At 61.7% G+C, this 21,344-nt stretch overlaps 2 protein-coding genes and 1 long non-coding RNA gene across 7 annotated transcripts; 1 reads left to right on the top strand and 2 right to left on the bottom strand.

Annotated features, from left to right (window-relative positions):
* Positions 1–2,750: 2,750 nt before the first annotated feature.
* Positions 2,751–8,225, bottom strand: LOC113996210. 2 transcript variants are annotated; one of them, XR_003543664.2, is made up of 6 exons: positions 7,900–8,225; positions 6,299–6,775; positions 5,225–5,691; positions 4,379–4,576; positions 3,314–3,409; positions 2,751–2,928 (listed from the first exon to the last, which is right to left on the bottom strand). It is a non-coding gene; the product is annotated as an uncharacterized LOC113996210 (long non-coding RNA). The 2 variants fall into 2 exon arrangements; XR_005565505.1 differs by having other exon boundaries at positions 4,379–5,691.
* Positions 8,226–8,443: 218 nt separating this feature from the next.
* Positions 8,444–12,823, top strand: TMPRSS4 (transmembrane serine protease 4). Its single transcript, XM_039386502.1, has 13 exons — positions 8,444–8,470; positions 8,822–8,852; positions 8,930–9,043; positions 9,193–9,345; positions 9,428–9,557; positions 10,554–10,655; positions 10,773–10,813; positions 11,183–11,342; positions 11,558–11,724; positions 11,893–11,988; positions 12,095–12,234; positions 12,379–12,528; positions 12,687–12,823. The coding sequence occupies exons 1-13, from the start codon at positions 8,444–8,446 to the stop codon at positions 12,696–12,698; spliced, it is 1,323 nt and encodes a 440-aa protein (XP_039242436.1). The 3' UTR covers positions 12,699–12,823.
* A 367-nt stretch (positions 12,824–13,190) lies between these two features.
* Positions 13,191–21,111, bottom strand: SCN4B (sodium voltage-gated channel beta subunit 4). 4 transcript variants are annotated; one of them, XM_039386511.1, is made up of 6 exons: positions 20,566–20,738; positions 20,137–20,373; positions 17,239–17,402; positions 16,338–16,563; positions 15,969–16,098; positions 13,191–15,876 (listed from the first exon to the last, which is right to left on the bottom strand). In XM_039386511.1, exons 3-6 carry the CDS (start codon positions 17,338–17,340, stop codon positions 15,783–15,785), a joined length of 552 nt encoding a protein of 183 aa, XP_039242445.1. In that variant the 5' UTR covers positions 17,341–17,402; positions 20,137–20,373; positions 20,566–20,738; the 3' UTR covers positions 13,191–15,782. The 4 variants fall into 4 exon arrangements, with proteins under 4 accessions (XP_039242445.1, XP_039242444.1, XP_027592798.2 ...); XM_039386510.1 differs by lacking the exons at positions 20,137–20,373; positions 20,566–20,738 and adding an exon at positions 20,904–21,111; XM_027736997.2 differs by lacking the exon at positions 20,137–20,373 and having other exon boundaries at positions 20,566–20,705.
* Positions 21,112–21,344: the final 233 nt, after the last annotated feature.

The following is a 21,344-nucleotide window of genomic DNA, read 5'->3' as shown; positions in this document are numbered from 1 at the left end:
TGGCTGGTGCTGGGTGGTGGGTGAGAGGCAGCGAGAGGAAGCGGTGCAGGAGCACCCGGGCTCCAGCCCCAGCCCCCTTTGTCCCTCCCCACATGTTCCACCCCCGGCCAAGGACAGCAGGGAAGGAAATGCAAACCAAAGCCTGTCCAGGGGAAACGAAAACCAGAGCCCGGGGAAAGCCCCTGTAGCCCCACAGCCACAGGATTTCTGCTGGGAAAACCTTGGGACTATCCCAGGGAAAGCTGCGATGCCCAGGGGCTACAAGGCAGCAGGGAGGCTTTGGGGCACAGCACTGTCATCCCCCTGGGCTCCTCAGAGGCACCCACGGGCTGTGCTGGGGGGACACGCATGGCTGGGGACCCCACACCCATCGCAGGGTGATGTCCTACCTGCTCAGCAGCCCGGCTCCCTCCTCACGGCCTCTGGGTGTGGAAGGGCTTGTAGCCACTGCCCGTGGTGCTCAGAGAGCCACTGATGCTGAATGGGGGCACCAGCTCCACTGCCACTGACCCCAGCCCGCTGTGGGGAGAGCAGAGATGTCAGCAAGCTGCCCGTCCCCCCCCAGCCCCTGCCAGCCCGCAGGGTGGGCACTGTCCCCGTGGAGACCCCCAGAACAGCCACCCTGGGGAGGCAGCACCTGCAAACTGCAGAATGTGGGGGATTCAGGACTGATGAGGGTGTGTGACACCTCAGCACCGAGCACACTGAGCAGCCAGCCCACCCCAGGTCCCCCCACGGCAACACTCACTGCATGTGGTAGAGGTTGAAGACGAAGTCGGGCCCTGGAGAGGCAGGAGGAAGAGGAGGGAGAGGTGTCAGAGCCACGTGGTGCCACAAACCCACCTTTGCTTTGCTGTGAGTCTGTGTGGCAGCACGGGGACAGGCAGGACAGGCAATGGGACAGCACCAGGACATCAGGGTGCATCGCCCTCCTCGCCTCTGCGTGTCCCCAGCTCGCCCCAGAGCCCCTGCACGGAGGTTTCCCAGGGGCCAGCAAAGGTCAGGGGTGCTCCCCAGACCCTGCAGCCCTGACCTTTGAACCCTCCCTGCCCCGTCACCACCCGTCCCCTCTGCCTTGCCCTCACTCACGGTGCCAGCACCAGCCCCTCTGGTACCACCGGATGAAGGTGTAGCCAAAAACCACCAGGATCAGTAACGCCAGCCCGATGCCCAGCACAGCCCCGACCACATTGATGGACTCTTCCCCTGCAAAGCAGAGGGAGAAGGGGCTCTGCAGACAAACACCTCTGGGAGGTTGGGGGTTCTGATCATCCCCTGGGGAGGATAGGATGGCTGGGATCTGACCTTCCACCCTGTGCTGTCCCTACAGTGGGGAAGGGTTACACACCACGAAGTTGTTGAGTGCTGTGGCACAGAGATTTTTGCCACCCCCAAAGCCCTGTGATGGAGACGTGGTCACACAGCCACCACCTCTGCTGTCCCCAGGCGAGTTGGCAGGAGGGATGGTGACTGGGGAGGGAGCTGGCCACCCTGACCATGCTGTATCCCCACTTCTGGTCCCACTCACACCCTCGTGGGGTGAAGCACCTCGTCCAGCTGCCCCGAGAGCCATCCATCGCTGCAGCCAGCCCTGCACAGGCAGGCAGACCCATTTCTGGGCTGGCAGTTCCCTCTAGAGGATGCACTTGTCAGGGCGAGCAGCCTCGGGCTGCCAGCGCCGGGCTGGGACGGGACACGGCAGGGGCTGTGCAGGGACACGGCAGGGGCTGTGCAGGGACACGGAAGGGGCTCTACACCACTCCATCCCTCCTGTCCATGTCACAGGGGCTGGCAAAATCCAGCACCAGCCAACGCTCCCAGGATTGTTGAGGTGCCCAGCACAGCAGAGCCGCTGAGAATCCACTTCTCTGCTGACAGCTCTGGGGAAGCTGTGCCCAGGAGGGCACAGGGGGTTTGGGCACTGTCCCACAGCACGGCCAGCGCCTCAGTGCAGGGCAGAGGGACGGATCCTGCGCTGTGCAGAGTCTGGAGTGAGGAGGCAGCGGAAAGGGATGACCTAACAGCAGCTAAATTTAGGCAGATGCCAGTGGAGTGAGAACATTTCCCCTGTGGTCACAGTGTTTGCATAGTGAGCAAGGTCCTGGGTCATCCTGCAACCCGCAGCACTTGCTCTACCTGATGGGATCCAGCTGGGAGCCACAGAGCCTGTGAGCACCCGGGTTCCATGGCAGGGGAGCAGGAGCAACCCGCCCTTCCCTCCCTTCTCCCAGCCCTCCTGCCTGGAAAGGTGACATGGGCAGCCAGTGCCTCCTGCTCCTGCTGGGGCAGGGGTGAGCTGGAGCCCCGGGACCCCAGGCCCCGGCAGGGGTGAGGTGAGGAGCTGCTGCAGCCGTGACTCACGTGCAGGAGCTGCGGGGCAGGAGGAATGTGCTGCAACAGCCTCCCTGAATCAGGTGGCTGCCGAAACTGCCCTGTCCCCACGCCCACTGCCAGTGGGAGGATGATGGCTTCGTGCCCAGGCCCTGCCCGGTGCCAAGTGTGGGAGGCATCCCTGCCCTGACACCCTCGGGAGCAGATATCCTCCCAGACATCCCCCCATCCCAGAGGGGTGGCTCTGAGCAGCACTGCTGGAGGCAGAGCCACCATGGCAGGTGAGCCTCAGCCCCAGCTCCCAGACAGCAGAGGGGAGGAAGGTCACCAAAACCATGCCCATGCCATGAACCATCCCACCTCTGCCCCCTGAGGGGAGACAAAGGCCCTCACTCACCTCTCTGGGGGTCCATCTCGGTGTTGAGTGCAGGAGCTGCTCACGGCTGTCCTGGGCTGGAGCTGCTGCAGCAGAGCCCTGTGAGTGCTGGAGCCTGGCACGTCCTGCCCGTGTCCTCCTCTCCCGGTGACACAGCTGCCTCACCACCCCCACTGCATCGAGGCCAGGCACCAGTCCTCGCCCACTGGTCCAACTGGTTCCTGGGGAGAAAGCAGAGGAGCTGCAGCAGACACAGCAGACGGCACATCCCAGTGCCCAGCCCAGCCTCCACCCCCTGGGGTGGGCACGATGCCCGCCTGTGTGGGCAGCTCTGCTCTCCCACTGCTGGAAGAGTCTGAACTGGGAGCACTGGGAGCCCAAGGGACAAGGACACCCTGTACACAGGTGTGTCCAGCGCTGGCAAGGTGCCCGAGTGACCGTGTCCTTTGGCAACCTCCTGGCAAAGACCAGCAGCAAGGAGGGCGGTAGGGGCTTGGGCATTTGAGGATGCCCACAAAGGTTATGGCCCCATGCAGGACCCCAGGGGGACAGGGAGTCCCCCAGCAGCTGCCCCCTGTCAGACATCTCCCGAGATGATGCACTTACAGCTCTATGAGATCATCTCCTCAAAGTCCCGAACCACAGGGTCAGGTGGGAAATCAACTCCTGCTCGTGGAAAGAGGGAAAAACCACCTCCTGTGGCTGCAGGAAGAAGTGACAAACAGGGATAGCCATTAACAGCTGCAAACTGGGCATCCAGGGGCAGAATTCCTTCCCATTTTGTGCCACCTTGCCAGGCCCAGCCTCTACCATATCCCAGTGCCAGCGGCACAGGGTGCCAGGGCAGGGCCAAGCCCCCCAGCAGCCCTACCCAGGGTGAGCATCTCAGTGCCAAGAGCAGGGGCGATGCCTGAGACCTGCAGGGATGCAGAGCCAGGGGGATTTAGAGGGGACAATGGGCATTGCAGACCCCCAGGTCCTGGCAGTCCCCAGCTCACACGGAGAGGCTGCGACCACTCCTTGCCAGACAGGAGAGGACAGGGATGAGGTGTGTACATGTGTGGCTCGGGGACACTGCTGGCCACACAGAGCCCTGGGCCAGCCCTGCCTGACCCCAACAGAGCCAGGATGCCCGGAAACCTGTGTCATGCCAGGGCTCTGGGTGCAGGAGGCCAGGGAAGGGCTGGAAATGCAGCCGCACTCCAGGAAGCAAAGCCCCGAAGGCGCACGGGGCTGTGACATAACATCTGCAAACCTCAGCTGCTTCCTCAAAGCCCTGCTAACCTCAAAGGAGGAAGGGCCGCTCCTGCCATGCCACCTCCCTCCCCACGGATGCTCCCGGGCTGCTCTCCCTTCCAGGGCAGCAGGGCTGGCACTGGGATGCTCTGGGAAGGCTGTCAGGGCCCGCCGTGGCACACCAGGGACCCAAGCTCTGCCCTGCTGCCCACTGCTGCAGCCCCTAAACCAGGGGGTTTTCAAGCTGAAATCTCTCACAGCAGCACAGGCACCCTCCAGCTGGACCTGCCAGTGCCACTGCCCACCCTCCATCCCACAGTCTTTGGGAATCACATGGACTAGGGGGACGGGAGCTGCGGGCACAGCCAGCCAAGATCCCTACACCTCCTGAGGGGGCTGGATCCCCAGCATGAGCGTGGGGAGGGTACCCCTTACCTGCAGAGCCACACATGGATTCCAGGATCCCTGGTCAGGCTACTGGAACAGGAAGGGTCCCTGCTGAGCTGGCACAGCAATGGTACAGCAATGGCACAGCTCTCTGTCTGAGGAGCTACAGGTCCAGGGCTCTCTGCAGCCTCCCACTGGCACAGCACACACACCTGGCAGCAGCAGCTCTCCTGACCCTGTGGAAAGCTGGATTACCAAAGGAGAGGGTAATTAGCTGCTCAGCAAACCCTGCACACCCATCACTTCCAGGGGGAGTGCGGAGGAGGGCAGGCAGCCTGCAGCCTCCCCGACCCCAGCCCAGCCCCTGGGCCACCTTCAGCCAGCTGGGGCGAGCAGCTCCTGCACACCTAAACCTCCATCCCATCCTGCCAGGCTAAACCAAGCCTCTCCATCCCAGAGGGATTGATTATTCCTGGATGTGTAGCCCAGCTTTACATCAGACACATGCACGGTTCCACCAGCGCCCTCAGCACCTGCCTGCAGGCAGAGCACTGCCTAAAACAGGGCTGAGGGCTGTGAGAGCCCCTCTCCCACACAGCCCTGCCAGCCCCAGCTCATGCAACACCAACGCCCAAGCAGGCCAGCTGCTCTGCAAGGAGATGGGGGCTGCGAGAGGAGGGCACGGCCACCCCTGAGCATGCCCTGTTGTCTCCCCATTGCAGCCTCAGGACAACCTTCCACGGGCACCCACTTCCTTCACCTTTAACTCCCCCCCAGCACTGCCAGGAGCAGCTGCCAGCCGTGACCTGGGGCTGCACGGGGACACACAGACAGAGTGACCCGAGAGCCAGGTAACCTCGTGCATAAACTCTCCTCCTTTCCTCCTCCACCTACCTAAACCTCGGCGTAAAAACAACCCCGCGCAACGCGGAAGAGCCGGACAAAGAGCGGGGTGGCCGTGGATGCCCTTATCATCAGGAGGAGCAGGAAAAATCAGTCAGTTCACTTCTGATAAGCTATTTGGTGACAGCAGCCCTGCAGGTGAGTCACCCCCCGGTGGCAGATGCTCAGGAGATTACAGCAGGTGATGGTGCTGCTGATAGACCGGTGTTGTATTACAATACAAACCAGAATTCCTGTTTCACAACTCCCCTTGTGGGTTTTAAGGAGTGCTGGGGCGGTCCTGCCCCAGTGTGAGCGCAGGGCGGGCACAGAGAGCAGGCACAGGGGTGCGGGAGCATCGCCGGCCCCGGATTCTGGGTATCGGGGCACCCGCAGCCTGCCCGTGCCCCGCACTGGAGGATATTCTGTGATTCTCTGGTGGTGGCCGGGTTTCTGCAGGCAGAAGGACCACGCTGGAGCTGGATGAACATGGTGAGTCACTGACAGCTCTGCCCCCAGCCCCTGGCTCCCCGCACACCCCATGTCCCCCCGCACTCCCAGCCTGGCACTGCCAGGAGCGATTCACCGGTGAAGGGGCAGCCCAAACTCAAAGAGTTGCAGCTCCCCAGCCCTGGCAGCATCCAGGCAGGGCAGGGTTTTACCTGCATCTCTCAACACCCCACTGAGGCTGGTAGATATGGTGCCTGGGTACCTCCCTGAGCTCTCACTCCCGTGTTTCTCTGGCTTGCCTCGGCCCTCTCCCAGCCCGGGAAGCAGACAAGCAAGGCAGCATGTCCCGAGAAGGTTCTGGTTCTTGGGCACCACCTGGGTGAGAGCCAGGTCCCCCTGTCCTGCAGTGCAGTTCCCACTGTGGGACTGCAGGTCCCTCTGTTCGGGGACACTCTCACTGCCTGCAGTGCCCTTTGCCAGCAAAACCGTGGCCACCAAAACCCAGCCTGGCATGCAGTCCCTCCCCAGGAGGGAAAGGCTTCCCTAAGAGGGCAGACAGGTACAACCCACCTCGCTGGGCACTGCAAAACCCTCCACCAGTGACACACCAGGACATCATCCCCTCCAGGAGCTCACCCCTGCATGGCAGCAACAGCTACACACACCCACGGGTTAAATCCCCGCAGCCAAGGAGTCACCCTCGGAATCCAATCACCCTGGGAAGCTTGGTTTTGTGAAGGAACAGCCCACCTGCTCCTGAGGGAGGGAAGAAGCACAGCTCAGCACAGCCTGCACCCCCCGGATGGTGTGGGTGAGGAGCTTCATCAGAACTCCACGGCTCCTGGGCTGGCATTTGCACAGCACAAAAGGGCCATAGTGGCATTAAGTGCTTTGAGAGAACATGGCAAGGGAGCTCAATTAGTTAGGGTAGCCTTGGGTTCTCCAGGAAATCACGTGCCTCCACTCCATGCAGGAGTGGGCACAGCTCTTGCCTTGCTTTGGATTTAACCAGCGCAGCTCTTGCCTGTAGTGTGGGTTTGAGAGGAGTCGTGGAGAGGCAGCTCTGGGCAGCTCCGAGGTGTGAAACCCTTTGAAACAGAGGAGGTCTGTGGACTGAAGAAAATGCAAAAAAAAAATATAAAAAAATCAGTAATCTCTTATCCCACCTGCATCTGTCCCAGACCTGCACAGGTGCCTCGGAAAGGAGCCTTGATGACGTGATGGGGACAAGTATGGGCAGCTTGGGGACAGGCAGGGGCAGCATTGCCACTGCAGTGTCCCCCAGGCTGGAGGATCCATCGTGGCCTGGGGCCGTTCCCAGTGGGAACCGTTAGGATGCCATTATCCAGGTCATGTTAGGATGCCATTATCCAGGTCATGCCCAGCCCGGGCCCACGGTGACACAGGAGGTCAGCATGAGGAAGGACCGGCCCCACATGCCCTGGGCTGGCTGCACTGCAGGGTGTATGTGCAGCATCACAGAACCCCCAGGGCTCCTGTGGGCACCAGGGGCTGCAGAGAAGCAGCTCTGGAAGGTGCAGGATGCACATTCCCCTTCCCACCCTGCTCTCCTGCTCCCTGCCACCAGGAGCCAGGCTCTGCACCCCTGGGAGCTGATCAGAGCCCATTCAGGGGTGGGGAATTGGGTACAACCTTCCCATACCTGGCACGGGTGCCAGCTGAGCTCAGCTGTTTGGAGAAAAGCCGCTGGCATTTCCTCAAAGGAGCCAGGCATTGGCATGCTGGGGCACGGCCACATGCCCGCAGCACCAGGAAGGATCCTCGCCTGCAAAGTCACTTCTTGTTCCCAAAACCGGCAGCCCAAGCCACGGAGCAGGGACATGATGGGGAGGCAACATGTCCTGGCTGAGCGAGGGGCAGCGAGCCAAGGAGCAGCACATTAACCCGAGCTGGCTCTGTGGGTGAGCCCAGCAATAATGGCTTGGCACTCACCTGCACAATCCTGCTGGCAGGTGGGGTGTGCATGGCTGAACATGCCCCGCTACAGTGACCCAGGCAGGGAGGGCTCACCTCTCCTCTAACCTGTCCTGGGCTGGAGGACAGACCCTCACCCACACGCCCAGTCCCACTGTAATGCTCTTCTAAGTCCCAGCCTCCAAGCCCTGAGATGGCACAGGGACCAAAGGCTTCCAAATCCCAAACCCTCCTGGATCTGCAGATTTATCACAGCAGGTTTAATCTTCCTCACCTCTGTCCATGCAAAAAACTTCTCTTACCTGTTGTGGCAGAGTCCAGAAGCAACAGCAAAGGCCAAGAGCTCACTGGGGCTGGCTGGGCATGGAAGGGACCAGTCTCAGCAGAGCAGGAACATCATTCCACACACTGCTGCTCAATGGCATGGCACCAACACTGCTGCAAAACAGGGCAACAGGCACACACGGTGCCCACCTGAGCCCCCCCAAAGGGGCTCTGGGCTTTGCCCAGCACCAGCCCTCTTACTGAGGACAGGGTCACTGCAGCTCACAGGACCTGCCCTCCTGCAGCCGGGCAGTTCTCCCACGAGAGGCTGGTACAGGGGGGTAATTGTGAGGAGATCAAGTGGATCAATGCCTGATTCATCACGGCTCCAGCCCCGGCTGCTGCCGGGCTGTGTTTACTGCGTGTCCTAGCAGCGGCACAGCCTGCACTCCCTCCCTCCCCACCCTGGGAGCGCTGGCTCCCAGGGGCTGGTTCCTCTGGTGCTCCGGGAGCCTCTCCGGGAGAGCTTGGGCTGTGCCTCCTGCTGTCTGACCCTACTGACGATATAGCCCCCGTCGTGACATGCCCGCGTGCCACAGCCCCGCAGGCGTGTGTATTTTGACTCAGGGTTTCTTGGCACATCAGAAAGCGCCTCTTTTGTAACATCTATGACTTTTTAAGCCTCTGACATGTTAATGACAGTAATACTAACAGCCACTTACTGGAATTGCACAGGTGGTGTCCAAGGGAACAACACAGCAGGTGACCCCAGGTGTCACACCAGGACACATCCCCAGCAGCTCTGAAGCTGGATGGAGGCTGGGGCGGTTTCCCTGCTCATCCCTGCTGCCCTTCCTGGGGTAGCTGGTGAGCTGTGAGCTCCCCACACTGCTCCAGACCCTGCAGCTGCTCTCTGGCTGCAGGTTCCCCTCGCTGACTGGTTTTCCCTCTGCTTTGCAGGACTCGGCCTCAGAGCGGCTGAATGGCAGAGGTAACTCCTGTGGGGCTGGGGGTGAGGGCTGCCGGGCTGAGCCTGCCCACACAGGGCCACGCTCCTCTGTGTTGCAGGTCCCAGCACGAGACACAAATCCCCGAGGACGCTGGAGTCCTTCAAGCGGGTCGGCATCCTCGTCCTGGCCGTGGTGCTCACCCTCGCCTGCCTGGTCGCCATCGGGTTCCTGGGTACAGCTCCCAGCGTCCTCTCCCTCTCCTTTCACCTGGCCACGGCCCAGCAAACATGGCTCTGGACCCGGCTCCTTGCTGGGCCCCCCCATGCCAGCCCTGAGCCTGCCCAGCAGCCGGAGCTCTGCTGAGCCCCCCTTTCCCTCCAGTCAAGGTTTACCTGGATCACCACTACCTGTTCTGCAAACAGCCCCTGAAGCTGGTGCCGCTGCAGCGGGTGTGTGACGGGCAGGTGGACTGTCTGCAGGGCGAGGATGAGGCCAACTGTCCCCAGTGGGTCCCTGAGGGGCCACCAGTGGGGGGTGAGTGCAGGACACCCTGTGAGAACTCTGGAGTGCTCTCCTGCTAAAGCCACCCAGAAGCTGACTCTGTGTCTGCCTCCAGCCCGCGTTTCCAAAGACAGATCCATCCTGCAGGTGCTCAACAGGAACACTGGAGCCTGGTCCTGTGTCTGCCACGACCACTTTGACCAGGTGCTGGCCAAGGCAGCCTGTGAGCAGATGGGCTACAGCAGGTACAGGCTGCTTTCCCCATGCCTCACCCCACTGCTTTATCTGTGCCTCTCCCATAAAAGCTCTTTTGGAGTGGGGCTCTGACTACCTATAGAGCACTCAGAGCTCTGCACTAATGGTTTCAGTCCATCCTCACCACACAGGAGCTGGCTCAGAGCCCTGGCAGCCTCCCCTGGAAGCAGAGTGCTGTGCTCAGTGTGCCCTGCTCTGCCCCCAGCCCATGGGCACCCTGCCCTGCCCCTGTCCCTGTCCCTCACCTCATCCCCACCCTCCAGCAGCACTGCCCTCTCCCTGGCAGCCCAGGCTCTCCCTGCCAACATCACTCACCCAGTGAGGGGTGGGCACAGGGCCCCTTTATGGCCTGGGACAGCAGCTCTTGGCTGGGGCCGTGGATGCAGCACAGGTTGGATCCTCACAGCTGCCATGAAGCTCCATGTCATCCACCTGTGTCCCCCTTGTGCCCCACCCTGAGCTAACAGCAAGTTTGGGTTGTTGCAATCACTTACAGCTGGTTAAACTTGAAATTTGGGGGAAACTGCTTGGCATCACCCCTGGATTAGGGGAGAATTTGAGTCAAGTTAGGTGTACACAAGGAAGAAGATGCGTTCTGGTGTCCGAGCTCCTCTAGGAGTGTAGATTAAGCCCAAAATGGTGCTTTCCAGCAACAGGAAGTCAAGGATTGAGGCTTTGAGCACAGGTCCCAAATGTCCCCCAGGGCCACCTGCCCACCCCTCTGCATAGCAGGAGCACTCTCCCTTCCTTCACTTGCTCCTGTCCTTGGCCGTGGGCCCAGTGGACAGTCCCCCCCATCCTGCCACTGGCCCTTCAGGGATGTGGCACTTCCCTCTTTGGCATCCCCATGTCCCTATCCCAAGGAACCCCTTTTTTCCATGGGATCCAGGCTCCCGAGGTGCTCAGGCGCCAGTGCCTGTCCCCTGCCAGTCCCTGTGTCCCACGCCCAGCTGAGTTTGCTGACCCGTGCCCTCCGTGTCTTGCAGCACTCCCGCTTTCCAGGGGGTGGAGGTGAGCGCAGGGCAGCCCCTCCCTCCCCGCGAGGTCGTGCTGGACAACGGGAGCCTCCAGGTGCTGGAGCCGGGCAGGTGAGCGGGCACCGTGTGGGAAGTGGCCGCTGAGCCCCGAGGGGGAGCTCGCGGTGCCCGGCAGCAGAACCTGAGCCTGTCCTCCACCCAATCCAGCCCTTTTTCTCCCTCTTCCAGGAAATGCCTGTCTGGATTGGTTGTTTCACTCTTTTGTTCCAGTAAGTACCACGACTTGCTTCCAGCCCTCTCCCTCCCCACTCCCCGCGGTGTTTGCACGAGGAAAGTTGGATTTAATTACTGCTAACCTCGTTAAGCCAGTACAAACCCTCCAGAAATGAAACACCTGAGGGAGACTTACCTAGCTTGCTTGGCTGGGTTACTTTTGCTGATGAATTACCTTGATTAAACCAATCCTCCTGGTGGGCTGGAGCAGGCAGGGATGGCTGGACTCCTTCCAGCAAGCCTGGGGACGAGGGGCAATGGCAGTGTCGTGGGGGTGAGGCACCGCAGCCACACTCCCCTCCCTGGGAGGTGCGAGACCCTCGCCCTGTCCCTCCTAACGTGTCGCTCTGCCCCCACGCCTGCAGACTGCGGGCAGAGCATCAGGACGCCGCGTGTGCTGGGCGGGAGCCCGGCTGCCATCGAGGCGTGGCCGTGGCAGGTCAGTCTGCAGTACAGGAGGGAGCACATCTGCGGGGGCAGCATCATCGACCCCCGCTGGGTCCTGACGGCCGCGCACTGCTTCAAGTGAGTCGGCACCTCCCCGGGGCCGGGGCGGCTCCTCCGGGCTGAGTCCCGCCGGGTTTGAGCCGTGCGTTGATTAAATGTCAATTAACACGTGTGTAATTAACATCTCCGAGCCCTCGGCCTGATGCCGAGCAGGGCAGCGTGCGGGCAGGGCTCTGCTGCCTGTCCCCGCGGAGGGACGAGCAGGGAGCGGTGACAGAGCTGCCTGTGCGCAGGAACAACCCCATCATCCAGAGCTGGCGCGTCAGGGCCGGCTCCGACCTCCTCTCCAGCACCGCCACCTCCGCCGTGGAGAAGGTGTTCCTGGCCGAGGTGACACCCACGTCCCCCAGGGAAAACGACATCGCCCTGGTGAAGCTGCGCTCCCCCCTGCACGTCTCAGGTGAGCCGTGGCACAGCCCTGCCGGGGGCAGGAGGCCCGAGGGTCCTCTGTTGGCACCGAGCAGCGGGGCTGGGAGGGCACAGCAGGGAGTGGAGTGCCCGGCTGGTGGGTGGCCCCAGCCAGTCCGGGCCCCTTCCCTGTGAGCCCCCCCAGCCATCTCCCTTGCAGACAACACCAAGCCCATCTGCCTGCCCTATTTCGACGAGGAGCTGGTGCCCGGCACGCCCCTGTGGGTGATAGGCTGGGGCTACACAGAGGAGCACGGTGAGCTGGACTGCACGGGATGATGGGGGCGAGGGCAGAGCCCCCCAGCACTGCCGGTGGGTCTCCCCTCCCTCGGGGCCCCCCTGAGCGGCCCCGTGTCCCGCAGGGAAGCTGTCGGAGCGCCTGCAGCAGGCGGAGGTGGAGCTCATAGACAAGCAGAGCTGTAACGTGGCCGCCTACCACGGGGAGGTCACCGACAGGATGCTGTGTGCCGGCCTGCCCCAGGGAGGGGTGGACACCTGCCAGGTGGGGGACCTGGGCTGGGAAGAGGGGTGGGTGGGTCTGCACCCACCCATGACACGGCCCCTTGGAGGGGACAGCTGTCGTGGGAAACGGGTGCTGGGGACTGGGGGGCTCCTGAGCCCCCCTCAGAGGGTCTGTCCTTTGCAGGGGGACAGCGGCGGGCCCCTCCTGTACTCAGGTGGGCATTGGCAGGTGGTGGGCATCGTCAGCTGGGGCCAGGGCTGCGGGACCCCCAGCACACCCGGCGTCTACACCAGTGTCCGTGCCTACCTGGGCTGGATCTACACCGTCCGCAGGGTCAGTCCATCCTGCCAACCCCACTGCTCTGTGCACAGCTGGTGGGGGGAGAGGCAGCCCCCTTCAGCTGAGCTGTCTCCTTAAGGACACAGCTGTTTTCCTCTTGGTTTTGGCTGCCCTTTCAGACCTTTGAATCTCTTCCCTCTCTCTCTTCACAGTCGGAGCTCTGAGACCTGCCGGAACAGGTCGCTTCTCTCCCCAGGCCTCCCTCCCCATCCTTTTACCCTTGGCTGTCTCGGCTCCAAGACATGGATCTCCAGCCACGGGAGGTGAGCTGAGCCTCCCAAACCCTCGCTGGCAGCTGTGGTTTAGGGTGCCAGAGCCCAGCCAAGGAGGAAAAGGCTGGGAGCGACAGCCACCGATACCGAAAGGAATCTGACCGGCTCGAGCTCCCTTCCGGAGAAAGATTAATTTATTGCCCTGTGCTGACCCCGCTGTGGCAGGATGGCTCCTGGGGGGCGAAGCTGCTGTCAGCTCACTCCTGTTATACAGAGAGATATGATGTTTGTGCTGTAGAGTTTCCCCACATCCCCATTAAAGGAAAGGGTTTGTTTTTTCACGCAGCCTCCGAACGCTTTGTCCCTCTTGCTCGCAGGGCCATTTTTACCCAGTCCCCTCACAGACCTAAACAAGACACCCACAGCAACCCAAACCACAGCGAGTTTCTCTAGTAAACATAAACTTTATTTCATTCAAGGCAAAGCTAACTAAACCTCTACAGTGCAAAAATGTGCTGTTAAGTCATCACGCAGCCTGTCGCACACACATCCTGTGTTTACACGCAGGTGTCTCCCACTCAGATTTACATATGCTCATACACACACATGTCTGTGGCAGCACACACCCCCAGTGTGCCCTGGAATGCCTCTGCAGACCCCCCAAAGCTCCAGGGAGAGCAGGGACCCCGCTGGTGCTGGCACAAGCCCCCAAGACAGCCCACTCCCCCGGGGCCCCTGCTCTGCGTGCAGCACCCGTGTGCATATGGAGTTACATTCCCAAAAACTGCTTATGTGGACTTTTTCCATCAAGCCAGAGGAGTAATCCATGCATAGTGCAGCATTGCATATCCGGCAGAAAGTGGAGCTGCGTCCACACACACCGGCTAAAAAAGGCCAACAGGTTAGGACAGCTAAAAATAGTTCTTTAAAAAAACTCCCTCCCTCCCTCCCTCCCCTCGCTGTCCTCTCCCACGGGAGGGCTCCTCCAAGGACGGGCCGGGGGTTCTCTTGGGGTGACTGGGAGGTCTCACACCTCCTCCCGGGCTGGCACACACGGCGGTGGCAGGTCACAGTGCCAGGCATCGGAGTGCCCTCCACCCCAGGTCACAACACCAGGCATCAGAGTGCCCTCCACCCCAGGTCACAACACCAGGCATCAGAGTGCCCTCCACCCCAGGTCACAACACCAGGCATCAGAGCACCCAGGACCATGGCACAGCCACGCAGGGCACCTCACCTCACACCTCCCGAGAGGGACTCAGGCTCACTGCCCCCCATTCACAGATGGGGAACCTGAAGCACAGAGAACTGACTTGCCTGAGGGTCCCACAGACCCTCAGGGAGGGGGCCAGGATCCCGACTCCCACGTCTGACCAGCAGCCAAGGGAACCTTCCGGGGGCCAGGTGCCACTACCTGTCCGCTGTCCCAGCACACGGCCCTGCTCCAGCCTGGGGTGGTCAGCTTGCTGTGCACCTGGCAAAGGCTCAGAGTTGCCTTCCACATCACCATCTCCAGAGAAGGTAGCACCCAGCCTTTCCTTTCTTGCCTGGCCCACCAAATCCTCACCTGCCTCCTACTCTGGCACCTCTGTCAGGGCACAAGCCCCTGCAGCCAGGGAAGTCATGGCTCAGCTGTGATTCCCAAATTAGAGTGGGGATGGGGAGCTGCCTGTCCTGCAGCTTCACTGTCAGACACCCACAAAGAGGAGAAACAGGGAACAAATCACACTGTAAAGGACATTGTCAATCTCAGCTGTAGAATCAGCTCATTCACTTCGTGTCTCACACCCTTGGGAAGGGGGCTGGGTTGCCTGAGTCCACTGACAAAGACCCTCTGGCTTTCTGTGGCACCTCTCATCCCAGGGTCTCAACGTTAGCCACGGAAGCCTCACAACCACCCCGTGAGGTAGAGCAATATTATTATCCCCATTTTACAGATGGGGAAACTGAGGCATGGAGAGGCAGAGCAACTTGCCCAAGGTCGCCCAGTGGGCCAGTGGCACAGCCCTGGCCCGGGATCCCTCGCCAGGGCCCGACTGTGCCCCCTCCCTGCGTGGCAGATGGATGCCACAGTTTTCCTTGGGTGAAAGGGCAACACAATCGGCTGCTTTCCCACCGGAGTCTGATATAAAAATATCCACGTAACGAGTCCAGCCTTGGCATCAGCATCACGAGCATGGCTGCTCTGAGTGCCGAGCTTCAGAAAGAGGGGAGGGGGACAGCACAAACCCAGGAAGTGCTCCCAGCACGGCTGCCTGGGGAGAAGCCCCTGCTGCCCCCGGGGATGGCCCTGCACGGGGGCAAAGCCAGTGTGAAATGTGACACTTCACCCCACCATGGGCCAGTAGTGACCCCAGGACACAGCCAGACCCAGCCACTGCTCCCCCCAGCCCTGCTGGGGGGAGGACCTGAGGCACAGCAAAGGGCCTCTCAGCGATTTGGTTCTCGAATGCTTAACAGGGGAGCTGAAGTCAAGCCCCACCACAACAGCCCTGTTTCCTCCTATCCTGTGCCGGACCCACGGGAGATGCAGCAGCAGCAGGAGACTCCATCTCTACAGCCAGCTCTGTGCATCCTTGCTCCGCTCCAGAAACCTTCTGGATGAAGCAGGCAGCTCCCAGCCCCCCCAGCCTCCAGCGAGACACCCCCCGCTCCTCGCAGCCTCTACCCTGCAGGAACACTGGGACCCACAGTGTCCCACCTCCCGGCACCCCCGGGCACAGCAGCTGCCCGGCTGCAGACCAGGGCACCCCCAGCCCCCGGGCCCTTCCCTGCCTGCCCGGCACCCTCTTGCCTTGGCTCAGAGCGGAGCAGGCGGCTCCCTCTGCCCCAGCAGCCTCCCAGTCCGAGCGCGCGAGAAGCTCCCAGTCCCCGTGGCAGCCGAAGCCTTCTCCGAGAAGCAGTGCAGGTTGCAGGCACGTGTGTAAGAAAAACATGTCTCAAGCGTTGGCAGTTCAGAAAGAAAACAAAAGGGAAAGGCTCATCCCCTGCCCATGCTCCCCCTGCGGGGTGGGCTGGGCTCGGGGCACTGCTGCTTCATGCCTTTGGTGGTGCTTTTTGTTCCGCCTTGGAGCCGGCCAGGCCGTTCTCAGTGTTGTCGTTCCCTGACGAGCTCACCAGACACTCCTTCCTGTGGGAAAATCACACGGCCAGCTGACTGCCCCCAGCCCCTCCTGACCCCTCTCACCACGGCCCTGGCTCATGGCAGCACCCCCCACTCACTTCCCATCCTGGGTCTTCTTGATGATGAACAGCACAACCCTCTTGATGAGCATGAAGAGGATGAGGAGGCCGATGAGCCCCCCTACGACGCCCACGATGATGAGCGTCACCGTGTTGTCTGTCTCCACCACTGCAGGAGAGAAGGAGCTGAGGGGGCTCGGGAGGGGAGTGGGGAGCTCCCAGCTGCACATCCCATCCCAAAAAGGCAGCTACCCCTTCCACAACAGCACAGAGGGGCACGAGCCCTGCCCTTCAGGGATGCCAACCACCTCCAAGACACCCCACAACGGTGAGCCAAGGAGGGGGTCAGCAGAGTTTGGCATCTCCACCACCCCAGCGCCACTCTGGGGAACCCTGGCCAGCACTCACTCTTGTGCACCACGGTGAGGAAGATGGTGGCATTGTGCTGTGCCCCCCTCTCCAGGGGGTTCTTGACGTGGCAGGTGTACTTGCCGGCGTCGCTGAACTCCACATTGTTCAGGACGATGGAGATGTTGTAGTCCTTCTTGGTGGTCGAGCCCACGAAGTCGACCCGCGGGTTGCGAGTCACCAGGGTGGGCTCCGTGGCCTTGTTCTTTATCTTGCCTTGGTAAATCTGCAGGGGTGCAGGGCGTGGGGTCAGCTGGGCTCCTGGGAAAGGCTGGAGTTCTCCTGGGGATGTCCTGCCCCAGCTCCGAACACACAGACATGCACAGTCCCAGGACACCCCATTAAAGCAGGAGTGGCTGTGGAGGGGGACCTGCTGCACATCCTACTGGGAGACAGCAGATTAATCTGACCTGCTCTGCAGCGATGGTGCAGAGCATCTGAAACATGGGGGAAACCCTGGCAGAGAGAGCCCTTTTGCTGGCCAGAGCTGCTCCAAACCAGCCCTCCTGCTGAGGAGTTGAGGAGCTGAATATTCCCACAGGAAACAAATCTGTACAGAAGCTTTAGTATTACAGAGCAAGTGAAGGAGGAGAAAATTAACCATATTTTGCCCAAACTGCAGACCTGCACCTGAACAGCTAATTTATGAAAATAAATGAGCCTGTGGGCAGCAGCAAATGTAGAACAGCTTTGTGCCAAAAGCACAGATGTGCTGGGGTATTTGAGTCGCCCTGTTTGCACAGCCTTGTCCCCCCCAGAGCTGGTGACACTTGGAGAGATGGGGGGACAAGCCCCTGCAGAAGGAGAAAGGGAGCTTTGAGAACTACAGTGCTGGTCTGCACCAGGGAAGCACAAAAGGACCTGCCAGGAAAGGAGAGGCAAAGCCAGGAGAGCCACCCACCAGCTCTGTTGAGTTGAAATACCACGTGAAGACCAGGTCCTGGAAGCCTATGCAGGTGGTGAAGGTGCAGGGCAGCAGGACGTTGGAGTTATTCAGAGCCATCACAGTGTTGGTCTTCCCCACCGACACCTCCAAGGCGAAGGCGATGGCGAAGACGTGCAAACCTGGCAGGGAGAGGGGAGGAGAGAGTGAGGGCACGGGTCTGTCACCCCTCGTCCCCTTTGGCAGGGCAGGCTGCCGTGGCAGGAGCAAAGGTGCCTGTCCCCAGCACCAGGGTGGCTCAGTGAGAGAGGGGACCTGCTCCTGGAGGACCTGGGGCTGGCTGGCACCCACAGGGGCAGCGCGGGCTCAAAGGGAACCATAATATCACCACGAGTGAAGCGCACAAATGAAAGCCCTGATTTGCATGTTATCCACAGGCCTTCGGCTGAACCTTAAACGGGGAGGAAAAAAGCCAAAGCAAAGCAGAGCTCTGTTCTTCAGGCAGGAGCTGGAGCAGTAATTAGCGCCGCTGTCCTGGCCGCCTGCCACCCGCCGTCCCTCCCGCAGCCCGCACGGCTCTGGGTGACCCTCCGGAGCAGCACCCTCACTCCTGGGAGCCGGGAGCCTCGGCTCCCTCTGGAGCTGGCAGATGACCTTCAAACTGCAGAACGCAGCTCTCCTGCCCCTCGCTTCCCCGTAGGCAGGGAGAGAGGCACCGAAGAGCAGGTACGAGCCCAGCTGCAGCTCTGAGCTCGCGGGGTGCCACACAGGGACTGGCATCACACCCCTGGGCACTGGGCAGTGTCCACACAGATCCTTTCCGGGGGCACAGGGATGCTTTGCTCCTGGTCAGAGGAGCAGCGCCGCTCCCCATCCCCACCACACCACGGCCCCGTCCCGTTTGTGATGTGACACAGCCCAGCAAAGCATCGTCCTCCCCTTGCCCAGACCTCAGCCACCCCTGTGGAGCTTTCCCTGGGCACTCTGACACCAAAGCCAGGGGGGACACAGCCCTTTCCACAGCTACAAGCCCATCCCCGGCTCCTCCAACACCGTAACTCGGACACACCGCCCTCAGCCTCAGATTCCCATCTCTCTGCAGCCGCCTGGGCTGCTGATTTATTCTCCCACACATGCCAGTGCTAACAACTCCCCAGGCACGTCGCAGCCGGAGCCAAGCCTGAGAGCCCTGCATCCTGGGCTCCGGGCCCTGCTGCAGTGCTGCATTGCAAGCACTGCAGGGAAGGAGTTATTTAACTTTACACACAAGCACTCCTCGCTTTGCTCGAGAGGCCGTGGCAAACGTCAGGGAGTGGCTCCCCACCAGATGGAATCTCCTGCAGCTGCCAGGCTCAAAGGCCAGCCCCGGGGATGCTACAGAGGGGACTTCACAGGCAGGAGTGCCCCGGGGGGAATCGTGCTGCTGCCTGGAGTGGGAATTGGCAGAGGGATGCCTGTCTCTGCAGGTGTGTCTGAGCTGGCAAGGTGCTGCAGGCGGACACTTACTTACAGGAAAGATGATTCCTTGCAGCTTGTAACACTTTTAATCCTGTCTGCCACTGCTAGAACGTCATGAACATAATCTGAACTGAATGTGTGGGGTAAATTGAGGCTGACCTTGTTCCTGTCACGCTGTGGTCTCAAGAAGACAAAATTGATATGTTACCACTAAATAAAGCACAGAGGAAAACACGCTGGGAGATCACTGACTGAACCTGCCACACACCAGCTGCCAGTGTTACTTTTCCATATGCCCAAATCTGCTGCACTTTGCACCACCAGAACCCCAGCCTTCAGTGCACAGGGCCACCCCCCCCACCCCCGGGGGCTCCAGGCTCCCTCCATGCCTGCAGGCACCAGCATTCCCTCAGAGACAGCCAAAGGGAAGCGGGGAGCAGTTACTCCTGCCTTGGCTGCCTGCTCTTTGCTCTTGTAGTGGGTGAGCCCCTGGTGAGGGGTCCCAGAGCCACTGAGCAACGTGCTCACCCAGGACCACCATCTGTGAGAAAGCTGCTCTGCAAAAACTTTCACTGCCCAGAGCAGCCAGCGTGACCTCCTGGCACAGGCACAAGCCATGCCTGGCGGGCTGGCCGGGTTCCTCTCCAGAGGGATTCAAGGAAGGAGCTCCCAGGCCAGCTGGAGCCCAGGTGTGAGGTGCTGTGGGACAGGACACATGGCCCTTGCCCTTCCTGTGGGGCTGGGACCAATGGAAGGGGCCATGCCGTGGCTCCCTGGAGCAGCCAGGAGCTCACTGCCACTCCCTGAGGAGCACAGCATTCCTGAAACCCACACACAGACCTGCCCAGCACTCCCCTTCCCACCTCCCTCGCCAGCTCCCAGCCCACCTGAGCGACCTGTGGGACGGGGTTCACACCTCCACACCCTGAACCCCAGATCCCTGAGTGGTCTCCAGCATCTCCAAGTCTCTCCTAGCACCCCAGTGCCAGCCCCATGCCCCGAGCAGCTTGCACTGCACCTGTCTGAGGAGGCAACAGGCGCTGCCACCCAAATCCTGCAGGGAGTCAGGTACTTACATGCCTTTTTTGCGTCTCCAGCTCCCTTAAACTCAAGAACTATGCCCTCTAACACGCCTCCCAAGGGAGTTTCCCAGTAGCAAGCGCTGCACATCCAGCCCTTGTTTCCAGGCTGGCACGAGGATGACCCGCGGGAGCAGGAGTGCAGCGGGTGCGTGAGGCTGATGCGGGAGGCTGGAACCAGCCCCAGGTGTGCAGTGGGGAGGGGAGGCTGCGAGCACCTCCCCGCACCCTGTGGCGGGGGAATCTCGGGCATCCCCGGGCACAGGGCTGGGCATCATGCTCCGAAGCAGCGGCCCCTGCAGCGCGGGGTCCGTCCCCGCGCCGGGGGCCAAGCGCATGCGAATGGTTGTCGTACAAAATGAACTGTTGAGACAATGACCTGTCGGCGGGCGTGCTGGCGCTGAAGCAGTGCATGGCCTCCCCCGGCCATCCCCCGGTCACGGGCAGCGCAGGAGCGGGGCAAAGCGGGGTTGCAGCCGCAGTGCTCGCAGGAGAAGCGCCGGCCGCGGGAGCGCTGGTGCGGGCAGGGCAGGGCAGTCCCGGAGCCGGGACTTCGGAGCTCGGGCTCGGCTGCGAAGTCACCTTGGCCAAGTGACTTATCCCCCGGACCGTCCGTCTGCAGAGCGGAGAGCGGCGTTATCGCCCGCGGGCGGCATCCCCGCGGGCGCGGCGGGCGGGGGGCGCGGAGCGGGGTCCCCCCGCCTCGGGTCCCCGGGACGAGGTCCCCGCCGGGAGCCGGGGGAGGGGGCAGGACGAGGGCGGTCTCCGGGGCGCGGAGCGGGTCCCCGCAGCCCCCCGCGCCCCTTACCCAGGAGCGCGGCCAGCAGGCGCGGGGCGGCGCGGCGGCGAGCGGCGGGCGAGCCCGGGGCCATGGCTGCGGCGCGGTGCGGGGAGGTGCGGGGCTGTGCGGAGCGGAGCGGAGCGGTCCCTGCTGCCCGCAGCGCCCGGCTCTGGCCGCCCCCGCGGAGGGCGAGCGGCGCCGGGCGGGGCCGCGCCGGGCGGGGCTGCGGTGAGCCTTCCTCCGCCCTCCTCCGCATCCCCCCGCGCATCCCCGCGCTCCCCCGCCCCGCGCGTCCTCCCACCCCGGGGAATCCGGGAGCGATCCTGGACCGGGGCAGTGACGGTCCCTCTGTGATGAAGCCGCACCCCGAATCCTGGGGTCGGTTTTGGGCCCCTCGCTAGAAGGACACTGAGGTGCTGGAGCGTGTCCAGAGCTGGGTGTGCAGCTCAAGTCTGACGAGGAGCGGCTGAGGGAGCTGGGGGGGCTCAGCCTGGAGAAACGGAGGCTCAGAGGGAACCTTCTCGCTCTCTGCATCTCCCTGACAGGAGGGTGGAGCCAGGTGGGGCTCGGGTTCTCTCTCCCAGGTAACAAGACAAGAGGAAATGGCTTCAAGTTGCTCCAGGGGAGCTTTAGGTTGAATATCAGGGAAAATTTCTTCACAGAAAGGGTTGTCCAGCACTGGTATAGACTGCCTAGGGCAGTGTTGGAGTCACTAACCCTGTAAGAGTTCAAAAAACATGTGGATGTCACACCTGGGGATGTGGTTCAGTGGTGGCTGTGGCAGTGCTGGAATAAGAGTTGAATGC

The sequence above is a fragment of the Pipra filicauda genome, unplaced genomic scaffold (genome assembly GCF_003945595.2).
Source record: "Pipra filicauda isolate LSUMZ 115617 unplaced genomic scaffold, ASM394559v2 scaffold488_size445888_pilon, whole genome shotgun sequence".
NCBI classification, from domain to species: Eukaryota; Metazoa; Chordata; class Aves; order Passeriformes; family Pipridae; genus Pipra; species Pipra filicauda.
This window is presented reverse-complemented; position numbering and strand designations above follow the sequence as displayed.